The following is a 22,139-nucleotide window of genomic DNA, read 5'->3' as shown; positions in this document are numbered from 1 at the left end:
AAAAGCAAGTTGAAATATATTTTTCTCCAAATATATATATTTATATAATATATAATCTTAGTTAACTCAAGTATATACATTGTATAATAAATAATGCTTATAAAAGAGACATTTTCTGAATATAAAATAAAAAAGAAATTGACTTCTACAGCTTTATACAAAACTTTGGATACAGCAGATTGGTGGAAAAAGATCTTCCATTCAGTGCTAGAATACCTGGCTACAGTAAAATAATTACAAGGCAATAAATGTTCTATTTAATATTAAATACCTTTTCTTGATTAAAAAACAAAAACAAAACCAACCAACCAAACAAGGGATTTTGTTTGAAGTCAGGTACTTGGAGTCTTTCCAGACACAGGATTTAATATATACTTTTAAATAGAATGCATATCGGAAGAGCTGATTCTGGGCCGGGGGTTCCCAGGGCTCTCCTGGGGTCTCCGATTCCCGCGGCCGCTGGACCCGGCGGTTCCTCAGACCCAGAACTTGGCTCCGATTCCCTCCAGCGCGGGTCGGGGGTCGGGACCGTGTCCTGTGCTCCACCCCGGGCGTTTTGCACCCGTTTTATTGCTCTTTGCAGCGCCGTGTGCTGCTCTGGAGAGTGTGGGGAGTAAAGACACAGCTTTAATGGTTTGGACTTATTTCTGTGTTAAATCACTGGTGCGTGAGGAGCCGTGTTGGAACGTGGTTATTGCTCCTCATCAGCTGCAGAGGAGCCCACAGGACAGGGAGAATATTTAAGGTTTGATATGCCATGAAGATGCCAGCCCGAGATGTGGGGGATGTGGTTGAGGGGGGGATGTGGCCTGGGGAGGGACAAACACTGATTCCTCTGCACTGAGGTGGCTTGTGGGACGTGTCCAGCCACCCCTGGGGCCGGGAAGGGAAGGGAAGAGGAGAAAAGAGGAAGAGAAGACGGAGAGGAGAGGGGAGGGGAGGAGAGAGGAGAAAGGAGGAGAGGAGAGGAGAGGAGAGGAGAGGAGAGGAGAGGAGAGGAGAGGAGAGGAGAGGAGAGGAGAGGAGAGGAGAGGAGAGGAGAGGAGAGGAGAGGAGAGGAGAGGAGAGGAGAGGAGAGGAGAGGAGAGGAGAGGAGAGGAGAGGAGAGGAGAGGAGAGGAGAGGAGAGGAGAGGAGGAGAAGAGAAGAGAAGAGAAGAGAAGAGAAAAGAGAAGAGAAGAGAAGAGAAGAGAAGAGAAGAGAAGAGAAGAGAAGAGAAGAGAAGAGAAGAGAAGAGAAGAGAAGAGAAGAGAAGAGAAGAGAAGAGAAGAGAAGAAGAGGGTCTGCCTGGGGTTGTGCTGATGGATGATGTTCTCCTGTCCCCTATGCCCTTGTCTCTCTGGAAATGGTTTGACCAAGTCTGGAGGGGAAAGGCTGACGAGGAAGCCTGGACAGAAATGACCCCTTGCCATGGCTTCTGTCTCCCCGTCCGTTACTGATGCTCAGAGCTGGTGTAGCAGCTCACCTGGCAGGTACCTTGTCCCCAGAAAGATGCTCTGGGCTCACTCTGGGACATGAAGTCATATTAGGGAACAATTAGTAAACAGGTGCATCAATGGGGTGGATCTGCCCAGGTCCTTAAAAACACCCTCTGTGGCAGCTGCAGGGCCAGGAGGCGGCTGGAACTCGTCCCCGTGTGAGGGGTGGTGGCCTCACCACTGTCACCTGCTCGTGTGCCACATGCCAGAGGATCAGCTCTGGGCTCCGGTGTCCTGCTGACCCTTAGGGGGGTTAAAGGAGAAGATTTGGGGCTGTGGGAGCAGAGCGGGCAAAGCTGGGAGGAGAGGCGGCTCTGAGGCTCTGTTCCTGTGCTCAGAGGGGTTTGTTTCTCCTCCATCTTAGAGGAGGCAGGAGGGAGCCTGGCCGGTGATAGAGGGGTTGGCTCCTTCCTCCTCCTCACCACATCTGCTGGCACCAGGGTGGCCGCGCGGCGGGCAGGGCAGCCCAGGTCTGCTCGGCTTTCGCTGCGTAAGATTAATTTCCCCCTGAAGCCCCATGTTGGCACCTCCGTGGGCCAGACCCCGGGGGACATTGGCAGCACATTGGCATGGCTGTGCCCCGCGGGACCTGCGCTGTCCCTGCTGCTCCCCAGACGGTCTGTCGTGCCAAAAAAAAAGTCAGCGAATCGATGATCTAACGTGTCTGCAGCGCTGGGTCCAGCCTTGCACCACCTTGTGTGGGTGAGATGCTGGGACCCTTCCGCACAGCACTGGTTTGGGCTGTGTTGGGGTATCTGCCTTGACCAAGGGCACTGGGATTGTTTGATACCATCCTCCGAAGTGTGAGGCCACCACGGAGGGTCACAGGGTCCATGGGCCCCTTGGCCCTGCTCTGGAGCAACGTCCCGTCAGTTGGAGACCTACCCACATTTACTTGCAGGTGTGGACGTCGTAGACGCGTACGCACTCCTGGCAGCTCACGTAGCAGCACCAGTGGAAGATGCAGTGACACTTCTCCTTCCGCTTCTCAGTCCTGGTGTTGTGGCCGCGGCCGCAGCACAGCAGGTCGCAGCCGTCGATCCCGTGGGAGGTGACGTTGCACGTTCTGTCCCTCGTCCCAAAGGAGCCCGTCTCCGGGTTGGGCTCGCAAAAATTGGGGGAGTTCTCATAGTAGACCAGATCCCGCTCCGTCGGTGGCTTGAAAAGAGCGTACTTGGCCCTAAGAGTTTCCACCCATCCCCGAGATTCACGGTGCTTTTCAACCACCATCTCAGAAGCGCTGTCGTATTTATCCTTCAGGTAGTCGCCGATTGCCCGGAAATCGGGCTGGGCCCACCAGCAGGTCTTGACCTCGCAGCTTCCCGAGAGACCGTGGCACTTGCACTTCAGGTGCATGTGGTCCAGGATGGTCTGTGCGGGCGAGAGAAAACAAGGTCAGCAGCGGTTTATGATGCCCAGCGTTTGGTTTCAATCACCCACTTTTGCTACCTGGGTTGAAACGTCTGATCTGAGCTTAGTCTGGAAAGTGTCGGCTGGTTGTAAGTGTGTGGGAGCTTGGGTGTGTGGCAGAAACATCTCTAGACGGAGACATCGCACTGGAAAAACCTGAGATGGGCAGCTGCTCTGATCATCTATCCAAACCAGCAAACCAATCCAATCTAATCCCAAAGTCTGATCCTTTCAATGGGTCGTTGTGTGTGTGTGTGTGTGTGGACAGAGCCCAGGAAGGAATTGTTGTCCCTGAGGGTGGTGAGAGCCTGGCCCAGGTTGGCCAGAGAGGTGGTGGCTGAACCATCCCTGGAGACATCCCAGGCCAGGCTGGACGGGGCTCTGAGCAACCTGAGCTGGTGAAGATGTCCCTGCTCATGGCAGGGGGGGCACTGGGGGAGCTGGGAACGTCCCTGCAACCCAAACCACTCTTGGTTCTCTAAGTTGAGGGTTGGAGAACATCTCTGACACATGTAGATGCAGACTGACCCCCTTGTCCCAGCTTTGGTAACAACCCTTCGTTTTATGCGCCGAGTCTGACAGTTTGCACTAGAAAGTAAATGAAGTTGTGAATACAAGGACATGATGCTGAAACCTCAGAAACTTTGTGTGGAGCAAAACAATCACTGATTTTTGCTAAAATTAATATATATATGGAGTCTTTTTTTAAACAGGAAACTGTCGTCAACACAAATTAGAGTTTCAAGCTTCTACCCTTCCAGCTCTGCCTGCAGGGGTGTGGAAAAGCAATATCTAGTGTTTGCTTCAAGCACCATTTGAACAGCTTCCCTGTAACACAGTTGAGGCACGCTGGGTTTGCCAATGACCTAGAGTGGACGGTGGCCCAGGTACCTGCTGACAGCAGAACGGAAGGGAATATTTCGGTTGGAAGGGACCTACAACGATCATCTGGTCCCACGATTCATTGGGTGGGACAAGGTTACAACAGGGAGCACACAGGAAAGAGCAGCTTGGGTGGAAAATCCTCTTTGCCGTTGACCCGGGGTCTTGGGCAGTTGAGTTGGGTTTCTACACGGTGACGTGGGAGATGTTTGCACTGGAATCAAGGCGTGTTTAGCTCTTCTCAACCCCCAGCCGTCTGTTTGGGGAGTGGAAATGCTGCACCCTGGAAAATAACCCTTGAAAGCTCGTGCCCGGGCGTTATCGTGGCCCCGTTACATCATGGGGAGCCAGACGGGGCCGTCCCCGCCGACACCACCAGCTCTGGCCCCTCCGAGCGCTCACCGTCCTGCCGGCCTCGTTGTTGTGCCTGTTCATGGCCGAGCGGGCGTCCGGGCGGTTCTCTCGGGCGTCCGCGAACTCCCGCGACACCAACACGCCGAAGTCGGCGTCCTCGCTGCATCCCCCCCACTTCCAGCCGTCTCCCGGAGGTCCCTTGTGGTGGGAGTCACAGCCGCAGATGGTGGACGTGCCCTCGGCACAGGAGCGGGTGACGGCGAAGGCCACCCCGGCCGACGCGATGGCGTGGACGAAGGCGGACTCTCGTGTGGCTGCAGATAAACAGAGTCATGGGGTTATCGGTCAAGGCAACACTTTTGTTTTCCTTCCCAACCCCCTTCAGCATCACCTAAACCTCATTAAAAATCAAAAAAAAGTTATTATTTTATTAATTTTTCAATTAATTTTTTCTGAACCGGGTGCTGCTGGTGTCGCCCTTTGAAGGATGCAGATGGAAGTAGGTGGGAGAGAAGTGATTCCAGCTCTGTGTGTCACGAATGAAGATACAATGGGTGCAGGATTTGATTCATCATGGATGCACAAAGTGTTGGTGAGAGCTTGAGGGGCCTCAGAAGAGAATTGCGGGAGTAATTCCTGGTCTGGAAGCCCAGAGAGGGACTCCATGGCTGGAGTTAGTCCAACGGGAGATGAAGAAGCTCATACATGTGCTGAAATGGGGACAGGTTTCAGGTGACGCAGGATGGGTGATGGCAGAAAAAGCCTAAGAGAGAGTAATTACTGTTAAATGTATCCAGACTAAACTACATCTAGTGACTTTACAGCAATAGAATAAAACCAGTGGAGAGTGTGACGATAACAAGGAAGTTGGTCATTAATTACCAAACAATCCTGGAGGAAAACAGATGAAACTCAAGGCTCTAACTATCGGCATCAATAGATTTTGACAGGCTGAAAGGAGCGAAGCTGGAGAAAGTCCTTAAAGCGCTGAATGCTGAAGAAAGGATGAAGTAACTTGCCCAGGATGCCCAGGTGGGCTGGGAGCTGGGAACGTGCGTGGATCTTCCCTGCTCAGATAGAGAAAATGTTTCAGCAGAACAAAGACACCTGGGCAGGAGGTAGGGACAAAGCAGAAAATCCACATGAAGGTGGAGGTGCATGGGTTTGCTGAACTGGAGCATCTCCGTCCATCGCCTCTTCCACTGTGCCCGTGGCAGGGCAACTGTCATTGAATCATGGAATCACAGATGGTTTGTGTTGAAGGGACGTTCCCAGCCCCCCAGTGCCCCCCCTGCCATGAGCAGGGACATCTTCACCAGCTCAGGGTGCTCAGAGCCCCGTCCAGCCTGGCCTGGGATGTCTCCAGGGATGGTTCAGCCACCACCTCTCTGGGTACCTGGTACAGGATTCACCTTTGTCAAACTCTTCCCTTCCCTGCTCATTCTGCGGGGCCCTGACTTGGACTTTGGGCGGCAGCAGCCAAAATGCACGTGGGTGTGGGGAAAGCACCAGGAGTAATAAAGATGTTTACATGGGCTGGATGTTATAGGCAGCCGGGTCTGTGCAGGACAACAAGGCCACACGGGATGGGTGGGAAACCAGACCAGAGCCGCCTGCTCTGTGCCTGGAGCCTCCAGACTCGCCTCAAGTGCCTGAAACCGGGGACCTGCTGCTCTTCATCGTGACCCAAACCCTCCCGCCACCGTACCCTCCACCGCACGGCCCTTCCTCGCTCAGCGGTGGTTGCCATGAACACAGGAACATCTAATTCAGGGCGGGCTGTTCTGGATGGAAATGACCCAAGCCCAGAGTTGAAAGTCTCCTGAGATGGCATCATGGGGGCTGTTCCAAACCGCACAGCCACACCCACAGCGGCCGTGGAGCCGTCAAAACAGATTTTATTGGCCTGCTACGACCAGATGGAAATTCTGAGATACTACAAGCACAAAACACCAGCACTGTGAGGACACCTAGACCTGGCTTTAGAGGGGACGGAAGGATATGACCTTGTCCACTTAATATGGTGGCGTTTCCCTACCGTGAGGTCTGTGAGTTCAGTAACATGTTTTTGGGAGTCCTGTGTTCTGTTTGAGAGTGGACAAAACATGGTGAAATGGAAAGGGTGTTTCCTGCGTTGTACGTCCTGGTATATTAACGCTTTGGGAGATGGTTGCAGAAGTTGTCACGTGCTCTGAACGCGCTGGTATTCTTGCTGGTGCTCTCACGGGTGGCTCTTCCACTGGTTTGAAAGCAGGACAATGGTAACAACTTTGCATATTCAACTCAGATTAAAGCCCATCCAATTTGTTCCTCTGCTCACATTGACTTCCATCTTCAAGTAGCTTTCAATGGTCTCTGTATTTACTCCTTAGTGCTTGCAGAAAGCAAAATTTCCATTTTATTGTGGTTGAAGAGCAACATTTGTTAAGTCTTTCCAGAAACGTCCATTACACCCACCAGCCTGGCTGCCCATCTGTGCCGGGGTTTGATTCCTCTTTCCAGAAAGGTGAGGAGAACCAAATTCTGCCAGAATTTCTGACAGAAACCTTGGTCCCTGGACTTGGAGTGTGGGTTCTTGCAGTAGTGGCCTGGCTGTTGAGCTACAGAGCCCTGCTCAGGATGGTCTTAAAGCTTCCTTGTTGTTATCTGTCTATCTATCTATCTATCTATCTATCTATCTATCTATCTATCTATCTATCTCTATCTCTCTATCTCTCTCTCTCTCTCTCTCTCTCTCTATCTCTATCTATCTCTATCTCTATCTCTATCTCTATCTCTATCTCTATCTCTATCTCTATCTCTATCTCTATCTCTATCTCTATCTCTATCTATCTCTATCATCTCTGTCTCTATCTCTATCTCTATCTCTATCATCTCTATCTCTATCTCTATCTCTATCTCTATCTCTATCTCTATCTCTATCTCTATCTCTATCTCTATCTCTATCTCTATCTCTATCTCTATCTCTATCTCTATCTCTATCTCTATCTCTATCTCTATCTCTATCTCATCTCTATCTCTATCTCTACCTCTACCTCTATCTCTATCTCTATCTCTATCTCTCATTTATGGCAGGCAGTGTTGTACTAATTCTACTCATTTTGAAATCAACAGGAGTTTGGCCACTGACTTGAGCAGGTCTTTACTAAATACAGACTTTCCCAATCACGTGCAAAATAACATCTCACTCAACTTTCTCCTTGGGGACGAGTTTTGGTTCAGAGTCTCTCTGGTTGAACCGTGTGTCCTGGTGTGCCGCACTCTGCAGAAATGCAGCACCCTGGTGAATGACACCGCAGTGCTTCAACCCTGCGTGGCATCTTATAAAGATGGAGACTTAGGTGTTTCAATTCAGAGTAGATGTTTGAGTCCATCCAGCCTCGTGGCCGGAGACAGGGGAGGTGCTGAGGATCAGGGGCCACGGTGCTGGGGAACCGCTGCTGCAGATGGTCCCGGCTGCCTGGTGGGTGTAGCTGCACCAAATGATCAGGACAGTCATCAGTGGACGTGGGACGAAGCCAGAATGTTCCCCCGACTCAGACCACCTTGGAGACTCTCCCTCCTCCCGAGCAGGAGCCATGACCCGTCCTCTCGGCTCCTGCGCACCCCTCACCCGCTCTCGCCTCATGCTCCAGGAAGGTCTTTGCTGCACCAGGTCCTGCTCCTTGGCCTCTTTTCAGAGATGGGATGTAGTATCCAAAAATCAGGAGTCTCAAACCCACCGGATTTCACCCCGTACTGGCAATCAAAAGAGGCAGCTCGTGCGGACATGCCGGCTGCAGAGACGTGTGTCCCTCCTCTGCTGCACCGTGGGGAACTTGGCTCTAGATGTCAACGTGATCCTAAACCGGGTCTGCTCAACCCTGTCACTGCCAGTGGGACCACACTATGGTTTTTAGTTTCTTTTAATTGAAATTCTTCCCTCCTTGCCCTCCCCACCTCTCATGTGCCAGCAGAGATCCAACCTCTACCTACTGAGGTTTTCCTTAGGTCCCTTCCACCAGCAGCTTACACGGGGACCACTGGGGGCTGTGGCCACCGGTTGAAGATCACTGCTCCAAGTGGAGCGTTTCGGCCTGACAAAGGCTCTTTGGGTGGCCCGTGATCTAAAGCAGATCAGATTAGAGGAGCCAGCGAGCCCTTCTGGCCTCAGACCAGGACAGCTCGGGGGCAGAGGGGGAGGACACGAGCCACTCTCCGTGCTGACATGCCTTCGCTTTCCATCCCGGGGGTGTGAAAAAGCGACGGGCACGGGATGGGGAGCCGTGTTTTGTGAGTCCCTGCTCAGAGCGCGGATGCTGGGGCGGGAGCGGAGCCGGGCCGGTGCCGCCGTGGGCACAGACGCCGTGAAGCCGCGCCGGGGGTGCAGCCCTGTCCGGCTGCCCCGGCACCCCCGTGACCGCGCGTCTGCCCGGCGAGCTCTGGGCGCGATGCCGGGCCGGGGCGAGCGAGCTGCGCACACAGACGCCTTCGCCTTGAAATCCTCCCCTGGGCCTGGGCGAGGAGCCGGGAGAATTTCCCAGAGACGAAATGCGGGAGCAGCGTTCCCAGAACCAGGGGAGGGGCTGGCGAGGGAGGATTAGAGCCGTCTTGACAGTGCACCACTGCGACTGTCTCCCAGCCGGGCCCGTTACCTGCTGGGACACTCAATTTGCCATTGTTCCCGCGGTGTCACACTGTATTACCAGCATAATACGGAATGTTTCCGCCGGCCAGCGTACCCACGGCACAGAGCACTGGCATTCCCCAGGAGCACCTCGTAGCAACGGGGCAATGTTCCCCTGTCCTGCCGTCACCCTCCAATCCCGCCAGCCCGGCTGGGAAATCCCTATTGATGGCTCTCCCCAGCCCCCCGCCACCGGATCAGAATGGCTAAAGGGCGTGTGAATGCGGCAGCGATTTGAAACGACTGCGGCGCTGGGATGGTATCGCTCGCCCTGCCTCACAGTAGGGGAGGAAGCTTAGCTCTTTCTCATCAGTATAAGCTTATTTTTCTCTCTCCCTCTCTCCTTTCCCTCCCCCTCCCTTTAAGCTGTTGAGTTTATATCAAGACAGCCCCTGATCCCACACACCCCTGTTTAGATGCAAATGACTGCGAGTGTCATGGCTGAGAAAAGCCATGGGTTATCGTGGTGCGGGTCTGCCTTTTCACAGCTCGTGTCAGGGGCTTAGCCCAGCACACAAGGACCCGAGAGGCAGCGTGGGCCCAGCTGCGCGTCCTGCACCTGCCCCGCGGCCGTCGCGCCCCTCGCAGCCGCGCACGGCGAGACGCGGCCCGGCCGGCGCCGCTGGCAAAGTCTGCAGCCCCGCTGGGGCTGGGAGGGACCTTTCTGGAGAACTGGTAGCATCTTGCAGCCCAGCAGGTCGATCATCCCCTGGGCTGCATCCCCAGCCCCGTGGGCAGCAGGTCTGGGGGGATCCTGCCCCTCTGCCCCACTCTGGTGAGACCCCCCTGCAGTGCTGGTCCAGCTCTGGGTCCTCAGCACAGGACACACATGGAGCTGCTGGAGAGGGGCCAGAGGAGCCCCAGGAATGACCCGAGGCTGGAACAGCTCTGCTGGGGGACAGGTGAGAGAGCTGGGGTGTTCAGCTGAGAAGAGAAGCTCCGGGGAGACCTTAGTGCGGCCTTTTTATACTTACATTGGCCAAGAAGGAAGATGGGGACAGACTTTTGAGCAGGGCCTGTTGCAATAGGACAAGGGGTGAGGATTTGAAACTAGATTTAATCTACAGATTTGGGCTGGCCATGAGGAAGGAATTGTTGTCCCTGAGGGTGGTGAGAGCCTGGCCTGGTTGGCCAGAGAGGTGGTAGATGAACCATCCCTGGAGACATCCCAGGCCAGGCTGGACGGGGCTCTGAGCAACCTGAGCTGGTGAAGATGTCCCTGCTCATGGCAGGGGGGGCACTGAGGGGGCTGGGAAGGTCCTTCAACCCAAACCATCCTGTGATTCTATGATTCTGTGGTCTTGCTGGAGAGAGAGCAAAGGGCAGCCGGGTTGCGAGGTGGCGGGGGAAGAGCCGTTCCCCTTCGCTCAAGATGTGGGGGAATGTCTCATCTTGCTGAGGCTCCTGCAGGTCCCATCCTGCCTGCAGCTCAGGGACCTTTTCTCTGTCTCAGGAGTTGGTCTCCAGATGCCTGTGGGGTGTTCCTGCCTCCTGCACTCACAAACAGCTCTTTTGGGGCACTGTACTTGAACCAAAATCCCAGTCTTTATCACCGACGCAGAGAATGGTAATTGCTCACCCATCCAGAGCAGCAGTAAGTCACCTGGATGTTGGCTCAACCTTGGCTTTGGGGTAGGACTTGGCTGGAAGAGACATTGTCTTTTAATAAAAACTGACCTTAGTTTAAAAAGAAAAGGGAGGGAGAAAAGAGAGGGGGGAAAGCAGGTTTTTCTTCCCTCCTTGTCCCAGACTGCACACCTGCAGTATAAATCATCTTGGAGAATTTGCTTGTAAAAACATGATCTTACCCCACATTCTGGGGTTATTTTCTTTTTTTTTTTTTCTTTTTTTCCATAGCCTAGGTTAGGAGAAGACACGCACAAAAGAAAACATGCAGGAAGATAATCAGTGGCCCTAGGAAACCAAATGCCCTGGGCTCCGGTGCTGACACCAGCCCTCAACACCGGTGATGTGCCCAAGAGGAACCAAGAAAGGCTTGAACCCTTGTGCCGTGAGAGGGTCCCTCTCTTTCCCACACGTCGCTCTTCAGGCTAATCTCTGAATTGAAGCAACTGTGATTAACATTTTTGCAACTCCTTTAAAATGAAATTATCCTCAATTTCTTTTCAAGCTGTATTAGAAATGATTCTTCCATGCTATTGTAGCGAGAACTACACCTTTGAAGTTTTTTCCAAAGTAACTTCAATCTACCTAAGGGAGCAGTAGATGAGATTAACCTAAATGTTGCTCTTTGATACTTAGAGGTGATTTCATCCAGGTAGTTATCATAGCTTAAATACTGGCTATTTTGGGCTTAGTGTTTCATGCCTATCGGCCTAATGCACAGCGCAAACTGCAAGAGTGATTCTCATCATAGTTTGAGTCTCACTATGAATTAATGATTCTTAGTTTATGGGGTTACACCCCTCTATGTGTCCTGGAAGCCAGGGAGTGAGCACAGCCACAGCTGACATGGCTCAGGGCTGGGCCAGATGTAAAACACGCGGCCGGGGTGATCGCAGATCCCAGTTCCAGGTTTTGGGCTCAAACTCCTCGATTTCTGCTGTGGCTGCAACCAAGGACAACGGGGCCACAGCCCAGGTGATGCTGTGACAGAACAGGAGTGTCCAGCGACCCCATCCCCCTGTCCGGGATGAGCCGTGTTGCTCCCCAGATTCATCACAGCTAACGAGATCTATCAGGGCCGGAGAAAACACCATTTATCGCCAACATTCTCTCTTCCTTCAGCTGAGAAAGCGAACTTTGGGAATCGCAAAGGCTTTCCTGGTGTTAGACATTCCTGCATAGATGAAATGAGTCCAATCCCGTCTCTGCTCATTAATTTTCGAGGCGGCGGTGAAAAGACATTAGCACATTTTGGAAAGTAAATAATAACCACAATCAAATGGGTTGGACTTTGATGTATCGCTATTTGCAGATGATACTGTTTATTTTTAACTGTTCTACTTACTGGTTACTGAGACACCATAATAAATACATTTTTCAAGCTAATTGCCTGACAGTGCTGTCTAGGAGAGTATCGATGCGTCAGGGTTTGATCGGGAGAGCTGTATAACAAATGTGCTCGATAATTTTTCTCCATCTGTCAGAAGAGTTTCAGAGCTATGGGTGATATTTTACATTGTCAGCCCGGAGTGCACGGCAGTGTTGAGGCATGTCCATGCATGGGGCTTTGCTCTAGTCTGCAGCTGAAAGAATCTTAAAATATTCTTCATAAATTCAAAGTTAAGTTTGCTCATTATGGGGAGGATGGTTCAAATCCAATTTTTCAGTGCTTTCATGCTGACAGAAATGGTGGTGAGAGATATTCAGTGCCTGAATGCCATAGCAGTTCTTTCATAACGTGTTTGAAATTTTTTACAGTAGCTTTTAATTATAGTTTTTAGGAAAATTTCGGATCTTGTAGGTGCTGAAGTTTGGGCAAGCCCTGGTGACAAATTTTTTGACAGTAAATACAGCAGCTAACCCAAAATACATCCTGGTGGAACAGAAGGGAATTGAATCTCACGTCCCTATTAGCACTCTAATATGACTTTATGATCCTGATTTCTGCAAGAAATCACTTTAACCCAAATGAGTCATTTTCACTGAAATATACTGCTGATGTTTCAGGAAGCTGTACCATTATTAGAAGGCTGAGGCTTGAAAAAAAATATAATGAACTGTTTATATGCAGAATATTACAGCTTTATAAGAAAGATTCACTGGGAGATATGCACATGCCAGGAGACTATTGGGAAACAATCTAATGTCCTGGCTTTCAACCCTAATATCTCAATTTTCTGACAGACCGTACCTTAAGATACCCATTTCCAAAGTGTCGCTGGAAAGAATAATTTCTTTTAGATAAACAGACTTAATTGGACTACAGAGACTCAATGTTTGTCAGTCCCAAAGAAGTTAAGCTTTGGAAATGGTTTTGCTTGCATTTACGGAGCTGTGAAACCAAGATGTCATCTACAGACGTCCCTTGTGCTGAACTCAGCGTGGAGTCAACAAAATCCACGGGGCTGGATGGAGGGGAGGCACGTTTCTTATCCACCACGTGGTTCAGTTTCATGGGAATGTCTTTTAACGTAAGGTCTTGGTTTGCTAACTGGACATCTGAGACATAAGGTAGGTTGTTGGTCGCCAATGTCCCCCAGCACCCTCCTTTCAGGGCATGTTTGGCTGAAGGCCCAGCTGTCTTGGGGCCCAACATCTCGCTTTTCTCAGTGTAACGCCCAGGCTGTGACCTCATTGGCAATCCCAACTTTATCATGTTTCATTAACGTGCTTCCAGTGTGCCTGTGGGTCTAGAAAGTTGGCCTTTGAGGAGGGGGTGATAAAGAGGAGCAAGCACGTGTGTTTGGAGAAAGAAGAGGGAAATTACATTGATTCTCTCCCGTTTTGTTCCCAGCTCGGACAGTTTTGGGCTCACTTGTGAAAAGCTGTGTTGAAATCCCAGCTAAACATGGTCAGAATTCCAACCGCGACTTCTCAGTGTTAGTGGGAAATCTGGCCCGCTGGCTTCCTGGGGAAGGCGGGGGATGCTGCAGACTTGTCTTGGCCCCAAGGAACTTGACCACAACCCTTCTCCCTGGCTTTTCCCCTGGGTCTGCTGGGCCCTGTTGTTTGGATGTGCTGCTTGCTCTGGGCAGGGAGGATGGAGCCCACAATTCCAGGGCGTGTGAGCTTTCATGGAGCTAGACCTTCCCCTTCCTGCTCTTTAACCTACCTGGCCCTACTGAGAGCTCCCGTGATGGAAACAGACCCTTCTCACATTACCCCTCTCAATGTAACACACCAAAAAAACAACAGAAAATAGGAACTGGAGAAATTAGTGTTGAAATTAGGGACATCTGACCCTTTCCTCAACATGTCCCAGTGAGACACTCATGGTGTGTCCAAAAGCCAAGTGGAGAGGTGAGAGTTCTACCCACCCTGGCAAACCCGTTCCCCCACGATCCCCTGGCTTGGCTCTTTACCTTTGTCCAGGACGGGCCCGAAGATGGCCAGGCTGTCGTCGATGGTGGTGCAGTTCCAGCGGCGGCCCCGGAACTGGTGCTGGCACTCCTGGATGCCCAACTTCACGCCCTCGGCCACGCTGGGCATGATCTCGATGTAGTTGCGGCAGAAGCGGAGCTGCTTGGGGACGAGGCCGGGGATGGAGCCACAGAGGATGGGCTGGGACCCCAGGGAGCTGTACTGCTGACCTAGAGCGAGGGACCTGCAACCGAGAGACGAGAGCGTGACGCTTGGGACACCAGCTGACACTGCCCATCCTGTCCCTGCGACAGTCTCAGCGGGAATGTGATGAGCCAAGGTGAACCAATAGCTGAGGAAGATAAAGTGCTGAAAAAGAGGGATTTCATAAGAAAATAAGAGACTTCCTACTGGATAGCAACAATGTGAAAAGGGCTTTCACACCAGGAGACACTCTGGTCCTTTGTGGCACAGAGGGAGGGACTCAGCTCCTCACATGGAGGAACCCAGAGCCATTCCATGTACTCCCAAGTGTGCGAGACATCCCCATGGGGCTGGTGGATCTGACAAAGGACCTGCAGGACAGAACACCTGGAGGTTGGGGTCTCTCAGCTGTCAGGCAACACTGAGTGAGGGTTTCTGAACTGTGCACAAGGTGGGAAGTGTCCTGTCCATTGTCAAGTTCATCAGAAGAGGGATCACCATTTACTGGAGAGGAGCTGCTCTGGGGTCAGTCATGTCAATGCCACACGTACCAGGCTGTCCTGACATCTGTGCAGATGCTCCCAGTAGAAACTAAACCACCATGGTTCCACCATGATAGACATCAGCTGTGATCTGAGCTGATGTGCTGGTGGATTTATAGAGTCGTAGAATTACAGAATTATTTAGGTTGAAAAAGAGCCTTAAGATCATCAAGTCCAACTGTTACCCAAACACTGCGAAGTCCAGCACTAAACCTTATCCCTAAGCACCACATCTCTGCATCTGTCCAACCCTCCAGGGATGGTGACTCCAGCACTGCCCTGGGCAGCCTGTTCCAATGCCCCACAGCCCTTTGGGGATAAATTGTTCCCCACATCCAACCTCAACCTCCCCTGGCGCAACTTGAGGCCGTTTCCTCTGCTCCTGGTGCTTGTTCCTGGGGAGCAGAGCCCGACCCCCCTGGCTCCAAGCTCCTTTCAGGCAGTTCAGAGATCAGAAGGTCTCCCCTCAGCTCCTGTTCTCCAGCTGAACCCCCAGGTCCCTCAGCCGCTCCCATCACACTTGTGCTCCAGCCCCTCACCAGCTCCGTTCCCTTCTCTCAACTCGCTCCAGCACCTCAAGGGTTTTCTTGGCATGAGGGGCCCAGAACTGCCCCAGGGTTGGCGGTTTGTCCTCCCCAGGTCCCAGCACAGGGACGGTCGCTGCCCTGGGCCTGCTGGCCACACCAGTGCTCGTACCAGCCAGGATCCTGTGGCCTTTTGGCCACCTGGGCACACGCTGGCTCATGTTCAGCCGCTCTCACCAACACCCCCAGGGCCTTTTCCAGCCTCTCTTCCCTGAGCCTGGAGTGTTCATGGGGTTGTTGTGACTCAAGTCCAGGACCCAGCACTTGCCCTTGTTAAACCTCAGACAATTGGCCTCAGACCAACAATCCAGCTGGTCCAGATCCCTCTGTATGACCATCCCACCCTCCAGCAGATCAACATTCCCACACAACTTGGTGTCATCTGCAAGGTTATTAAGAGTGCACTCGATCCCCTCCTCCAGATCATTGATAAAGAGGTTAAACAGAACTGGCCCCAATGCTGAGCCCTGGGGACACCAGTTGTGACCAGCTGGATTTGGCTCTGTTCACCACAACACTTTGGGACTGGCCATCCAGCCAGTTCTTTATCCATCACAGACACACCCACCCAGGCCATGAGCTGCAGCTTCTCCAGGAGAACTCTGTGGGATATGGTGTCAAAGGCTTTACTAAAGTCCAGGTAGACAAGACCCAAGTAGACTTTCACTCATGCACTAAGCGGGTCACCTTGTCATAGATGGAGATCAGGTTGGTAAAGCAGGACCTGCCTTTCATAAACCCATGCTGACTGGGTCTGATTGCTTGATTGTTTTGTATGTGCCATGTGACGCCACTCAGGATGATCTGCTCCACAACCTTCCGCGGCACTGAGGTCAGGCCTTTAATTCACCGGATCCTCCTTCCAGCCCTTCTTGTAGATGGATGTCACATTTGCCAATTTCCAGTAAACTGGGACCTCCCAGGACTGCTGATAAATGATGGAAAGTGGCCTGGTGAGCACCCCTCAGCACCCTTGGGTGGATCCCATCTGGCCCTATAGACCCATGTGTGTCTAAGTGGTGTAGCAGGTCACCAACCATTTCCCTTTGGATCATGTGGGTTCATTCAGCTCCACGTCCCTCTCTTCCAGCTCAGGGGTGTGTACCTGGAGAACAACTGGTTGACTGAAGCAAAGGAGGCTTTATCTCAGCCTCGGCCTTTTCCTCATCCTTTGTCACTGTGTTTTTCCCCCAACATGCATCAAAGGATGGAGATTCTCCTTCGTTCTCCTTTTGTTGCTCATGTATTTATAGAAACATTTTTGTTGCCTTTTACAGAGGTAGCCAAATTAAGTTCTAGTTGGGCTTTGGCCCTTCTAATTTTCTCACTGCATAACATCATGACATCTTTGTAGTCCTCCTGAGTCGCATGTCCCTCTTCCAAAGGTCATAAACTCTCCTTTCCTTGCTGAGTTCCAGCCGAACCTCTCTGTTCAGACTTCACATCTGAAGGCTGGTCTTCTTACTCACCCTGCACACGGGGATGGACAATGTCCCCCCTCTCGCAGACAGACCACAGTCTCGGGGGTGACACGCTGTGAGATGCTTTTTCCTGCCCAGGGTTGCACAGTGGTGGAGGTGAAGTTCATATTCAGTGTCAGAGTTCACAAGGATGTACCTGCAGCAGCAGCTTCTCACAGCAGTGGTGGTGGAGGGTTGGCCTGGTGTGCTGGCCATGAGCTCCACACCATGTCGTACATGCAGGTTAGTTATGCCGTAGCTCACCACTGTTAAACCGGTCTTAATTTTTTTATGTGGATGAGCAGTTCAGTCCCTCAGGAAGCCCACATAAAGCAGCAGTGGCCCCAAGGGAGTAAGAGCTGGGGCTTCCCACGATGTTCTGAGGAACTCCTGTGAGGATCCCTCCTCCCATTCAACCAGACTTGGTCAAATGCCTTCTTCAAACCCCCAAGCCATCTCACAACAGACTTCTCTGCCTGGAAGGCCTGACCAGAGATGTGCAATCAGTTTTGGTCCATCTATTTTGAGGTTGGAGTTGTGATCTGTTCCATGAGAGAAGTCCCTGGGGAGGGTGGAGGCTGCTCTTGGTTGCACGTGGTCACACACCCAGCTGGTGATGTTCCTTACCCAGGTACAGGCATATCTCTGCTTTTGATGACCCAGTCCAAGCTTTCCCACCTTTTCTTCCTCTTTTGCAAGGTCTCCGTAATTCCTAAGTGTCTGCTCTTCATTTTTCTTGTTGATGATTACTGAGAGCACCTTGTCTCCATTCATCACCTAATTTTGTTTTTTGTTCTCATGTCAATGAACTTGTGATTTTCCCACTACTGAACCCTCTTAGACATATATCAGAAATCTTATTCCTCTTGGCCCATCAGCCCCGTCTACCCAGTAGTCCTGGGAAGACACTCAGGTCAGGGTGCTGTGGCTGAAGTGTTGGAGCTCTGCTTTGACCTCCTGGGTCTCATGGACCAAAGATTTCCTTATATGATGCCTGAGATGTGAAGATGAAACAGAACCTATTTGAAATCCAGGTCGGGGACCCCCAGGGCACATCTTGGCTCTAACACACAAGTCACATGTGCTAACGGGGAGGAAGCAAATACTCTAGGAGAGGAGGTATCACAGTGGGAATTTTGGGCTAGACGGAGGGCATGAACAATTTTTAAAGCACAAAACACAACTCCAAGGCTGCCAACTGCAGGAGTGACAGACCCCACACTCCCCTGTCTTCCTATCAATGCCAGCATCCTTGCTTGCTGCCTGACTTTGTGCTTCTCCCACCATACCAACGGGAAACAGCCACTTCGTATCCTGGCTCCACTGCCCCAGCTTTACCCACGGAAGGTGATGGACATGTTTTCCCAGCATCAGCTCGCACACGCGAGGGCAGGAGCTGTAAGAGCGAGACAGCTCTGCTTGGCCGGGAGCCTCCTTTCATCGCCGCGTGTCCAAGTGTGAGCAGACAGATGTGCACATAAAGGTAGGCTTTTGTGTGTGCGCGCGAGTGCAGTGCGCAACACAAGGAGCACGAGTGCCCATGGCAAACACATGGGAAATCCCTTTTCTCTTTCTCTGCCTAATCCCTTAAATCTTTCAGGAGTCCCGACACTGTCTGTCAGGCCAGTGACTCCTTTTGTTCCCATCTGATAGTGCCAGACACAGCAGAGCCGTGGATCCAGCAGCCTCGAGCTGACTCTCCGTGGTTCCCATTGGTCTGGGGTGAGCTTTTGGAGCAGATTCTCTTTCTGCAATTGCTGGCGGGGGCATCTTGAAGAGGTGACTCGTCTTCCCATTGCCTCAGCGTGGAAGATACTGTGCCCACCCTCTCAGCTTCATCCTTCCTACAGAGATGGCCAGCAAACTCACCTTCTGTTTGGGCCGCTGGTTGGAAAGACACACGGTATCAAGAGAAATTAGACCCGGCAGTATTTGAGAGTAGCAGAATTTAGCCAGATTAGAACTGTGCCAAGATATACAAAAAGGAGTTTTTAGGATGAACACTAAGAAAGGTTTCCTGCCAGTGAGAGCAAGAGCTGGTAGGGCATTTCTTCTTCATCAGGAGACTGGAAGCGGCACAGCTCAGAGCCCTGGGGACTGGGCTGCCCACCCCAGCTGGGCTTTACCAGCCAGAGACCGACCTCCATGAGTTGCTCCTTGTGTGGAGCAGAGGGGTTGAAATCTCCGCTGGGGTGATGCTCTGCTTGGGAAGAGGTGTATCCCTCCTCTGCTGTGTGTGCAGGGCTGATCCAGAGGGTTTGGTCACACATTTCACATTCCACTTTCATAATTAAAAAAAAGGAAAGTGCCAGGAGAGCAACAGCTTCCTGGGAAACAATCTGGTGTGGCCACCCCTTCCTCTTCCTTCTGCAATCCCATAAACTTGTTGCCATCTTTCATGAATCTTGGGAGCCCAGCTGGACAGACAGAAACCTGGGTTTTTTTTCCTATCTCAGCCCTAGAAAACATCGACATTTGTGTGACAGGTGTACTACAACCTCCAACGAGCTCCAAAGCGGGGCAGCATCTGTGCTTGCTATCGCTACCTGAGGCCAGTGTTGCAGCTTTTGACTTACAAATATGGGGAGAAAATTTCTGGGATGTGCTGCTAAGGGACTGTATTGTAGCTCTAAACTCAGCAGCTGCAGCAGATTAATCTGAATAGCAATTTTTCCTTTTTCCCACCCTATCGAGGACACCACCAGCCCTGTGGCAGGAGAGCTCCAGGCTATCGATCTGTGTGTCTCCAAGGGTGCATCTTGTGCCACAGAGCTGGACACTCCCTGCATTGCAACTCTTCTTGCCCCTCCTGAGGGATCTCCTACAAAAGTGTAGACATGCCATAGGGATCCTGTACCTCACTCTGCCATTTCCCTTGACAAAATTGTTAGAAAGAGCTTTACGTTATCATCTCTGGAGCCCTCAGTGCACCTGGAGATCCACAGAGAAATACACGGCTGTGAGCATTGCACAGAAGATGCTGATGGTGGTGACTCCGGTGATGGAGGGAGGTCACAGCAACCGCTGTGCCTATGGGACACGCAGGTTAGTGAGTACCATGTGCTCACAGACTCAGCTTTCCTTGGGCTCCCTCTTGTCCCAGAGCTGGAGCAGAACTGTAACAAGAGTATCCTGGTGTGCATCAAGAATACTGTGGCCAGCAGGCCCAGGGCAGCGACCGTCCCTGTGCTGGGACCTGGGGAGGACAAACTGCCAATCCTGGGGGCAGTTCTGGGTCCCTCACACCAAGAAAACCCTTGAGGTGCTGGAGCAAGTTGAGAGAAGGGAACGGAGCTGGTGAGGGGCTGGAGCACAAGTGTGATGGGAGCGGCTGAGGGACCTGGGGGGTTCAGCTGGAGAACAGGAGCTGAGGGGAGACCTTCTGATCTCTGAACTGCCTGAAAGGAGCTTGGAGCCGGGGGGGGTCGGGCTCTGCTCCCCAGGAACAAGCGCCAGGAACAGAGGAAACGGCCTCAAGTTGCACCAGGGGAGGTTGAGGTTGGATCTGGGAACAATTTCTTCCCCAAAGGGCTGTGGGGCATTGGAACAGGCTGCCCAGGGCAGTGCTGGAGTCACCATCCCTGGAGGGTTGGACAGACGGACAGGAGGTTCTCAGAACATGGGGTAGTGCTGGAGTTGGGTTATGGTTGGACTTGAAGATCTAAAGGGTCTCTTCCAACCAAAATGATCCTGTGATTCTGTGATTCTAAGAGCCAGGTCCCTTCAGGGCTTTGCTGTGTGAGTGCTGGATGGTCACAACACCATCACCTTCTCTCTTTTTCTCTACATCAATTAAATAACAACTGCTCTTCCTAAATACCTTGAGAGCCACGGCTAGCAACACTCCTGGAGGGCTCCAAGGACCTGGTAGAAATGAGGACCTTTTAAACCATGATATTTCCTCCCACTGCTGCATAATGTCACAAGGCAAATGTCTGTCCTGCCTGTGCCCTCTAACGTCTTCTCCAGGCCCCATATCTATCCTGCAATTCTTACAATGCATTGGGAAAACTATGAATCAGCAGGAGAAAACCAGATCACAGTTCAGATCTTGTTTGCCACCCGCTGTCTTGGAGAACACCTTTCTCTGCCTGTAAGGTTTTTCACTGTACTATTTTTAGACATATTTGGCATTTTCCTGTTCTGGGCCATGTTCTGCTTAAAATGGACAATTGTACAGGCTGGCATCCCACTGTTCTGCAGTGCAGAGTGGTTCAGGGGTGATACATTGAAATGCACATCGGGAGCCAGGAGTTTTCATGCTGCCTCTTTCTCTTTATTTAGTGCTAGATGAGCCTTTCCCAGCTCTCACAAATGTTGCCCTTTCCCCCCTTCCTTGCAGAGACACCATCACACACACACACTTGCTTCTCAGGTGAGTAAAGGGCTGTGCAAAATCATTGCAAGCGGAGGTTGCGATAAAGAGGTTGAATAAAATCCTCCCAGCTGGAGAGACAGACCCTGTTCATTTTATTATGGTGCATTTTGAACTCTGCCTGTCTCAGCCTGATACAATGCTCAAAGTGCTTTTACTGAGCGGCAGATGTTCATTTTGTTAGGACAAGGGCTCATGGTTTTAAACCGAAAAAGGGTAGATTTAGGTTGGACATAAGAAATTATTTTATTATGATGGTGGTGAGAGCCTGGCCCAGGTTGGCCAGAGAGGTGGTGGCTGAACCATCCCTGGAGACATCCCAGGCCAGGCTGGACGGGGCTCTGAGCACCCTGAGCTGGTGAAGATGTCCCTGCTCATGGCAGGGGGGGCACTGGGGGAGCTGGGAACGTCCCTTCCACCCAAACTATTCCATGATTCTACGCTCAGAGATCATGAAGCTCACCCCAACTTTGTCAGAGGTGTCCTTAGAGGTGAACAAGTGCCTCCAGCTGCTGTCTCTGTTCTGCTGTCTGACCTTTGAGGGGGTACAGTATCTGGTAGAATAATAATCTATTTTAATTCTTGTAATTTGCTGACTACAGCCCTTTGTGAACAGGGTAAGACACAAATTCTTGGGTTTGTCTGAAGATCAAGAGCAGCAAGAGGGAAATTTTTGCAAGTCAAAGCATGCAATATATATGCACGTATGAGCTTGAGAAATGCCAGGTCTTGAGTGAATATGGAGATCAGACAAAAAGATGACAGAATTCAAATAAGGAACATAGTAGTTTACTGGGGAGCTGGATAACTTTAATGAATCCCATGCTTTTGTTCATAAATCACACACAGTTTAACCTCTACTGAACCTGTCTTGAGTGTTGAGCTTTTCTGTAGAGTGGTGGCCCATGTGTATTACCGTTACCCCAGACGCTTGACTGAACTTTGCAACCATTTGTGTGGTCTACAAAACAGACAGGATTTTTCTTTTTTACTTTTAAAAAGAGGTTCAACTGCCTAAGCATTAGAGTCTGATCCCCATCCAAGGGCGAGTCCCATGGGCATGAGCATGGGTGCAGGGTTTTGCTGTGTTACTGCTCTGGAAAGACTCTGTAGACTTTACACACCAGTGGGATTGTGACCTCTTGAACACAGGAGCTTTTATTCCAGTTGGTGTGTTTGAAAATTACCTCATTAAATAT

General features: G+C 51.4%; 1 protein-coding gene across 1 annotated transcript in view; it reads right to left on the bottom strand.

Annotated features, from left to right (window-relative positions):
* Positions 1-2,368: 2,368 nt before the first annotated feature.
* WNT3 (Wnt family member 3) overlaps positions 2,369-22,139 on the bottom strand; it is a gene marked incomplete at its 3' end in the record, with an annotated part of 50,370 nt that continues 30,599 nt past the window's right edge. The window contains exons 2-4 of the mRNA XM_082070879.1: positions 13,778-14,019; positions 4,172-4,437; positions 2,369-2,848 (exon numbers count right to left, since the gene is read on the bottom strand). Of these exons, the coding sequence (XP_081927005.1) occupies positions 2,369-2,848; positions 4,172-4,437; positions 13,778-14,019 (988 nt within the window). The remainder of the gene's footprint in view (positions 2,849-4,171; positions 4,438-13,777; positions 14,020-22,139) is intronic.

The sequence above is a fragment of the Streptopelia decaocto genome (genome assembly GCF_964273445.1).
Source record: "Streptopelia decaocto genome assembly, chromosome: 22".
Classification (NCBI taxonomy): Eukaryota; Metazoa; Chordata; class Aves; order Columbiformes; family Columbidae; genus Streptopelia; species Streptopelia decaocto.
This window is presented reverse-complemented; position numbering and strand designations above follow the sequence as displayed.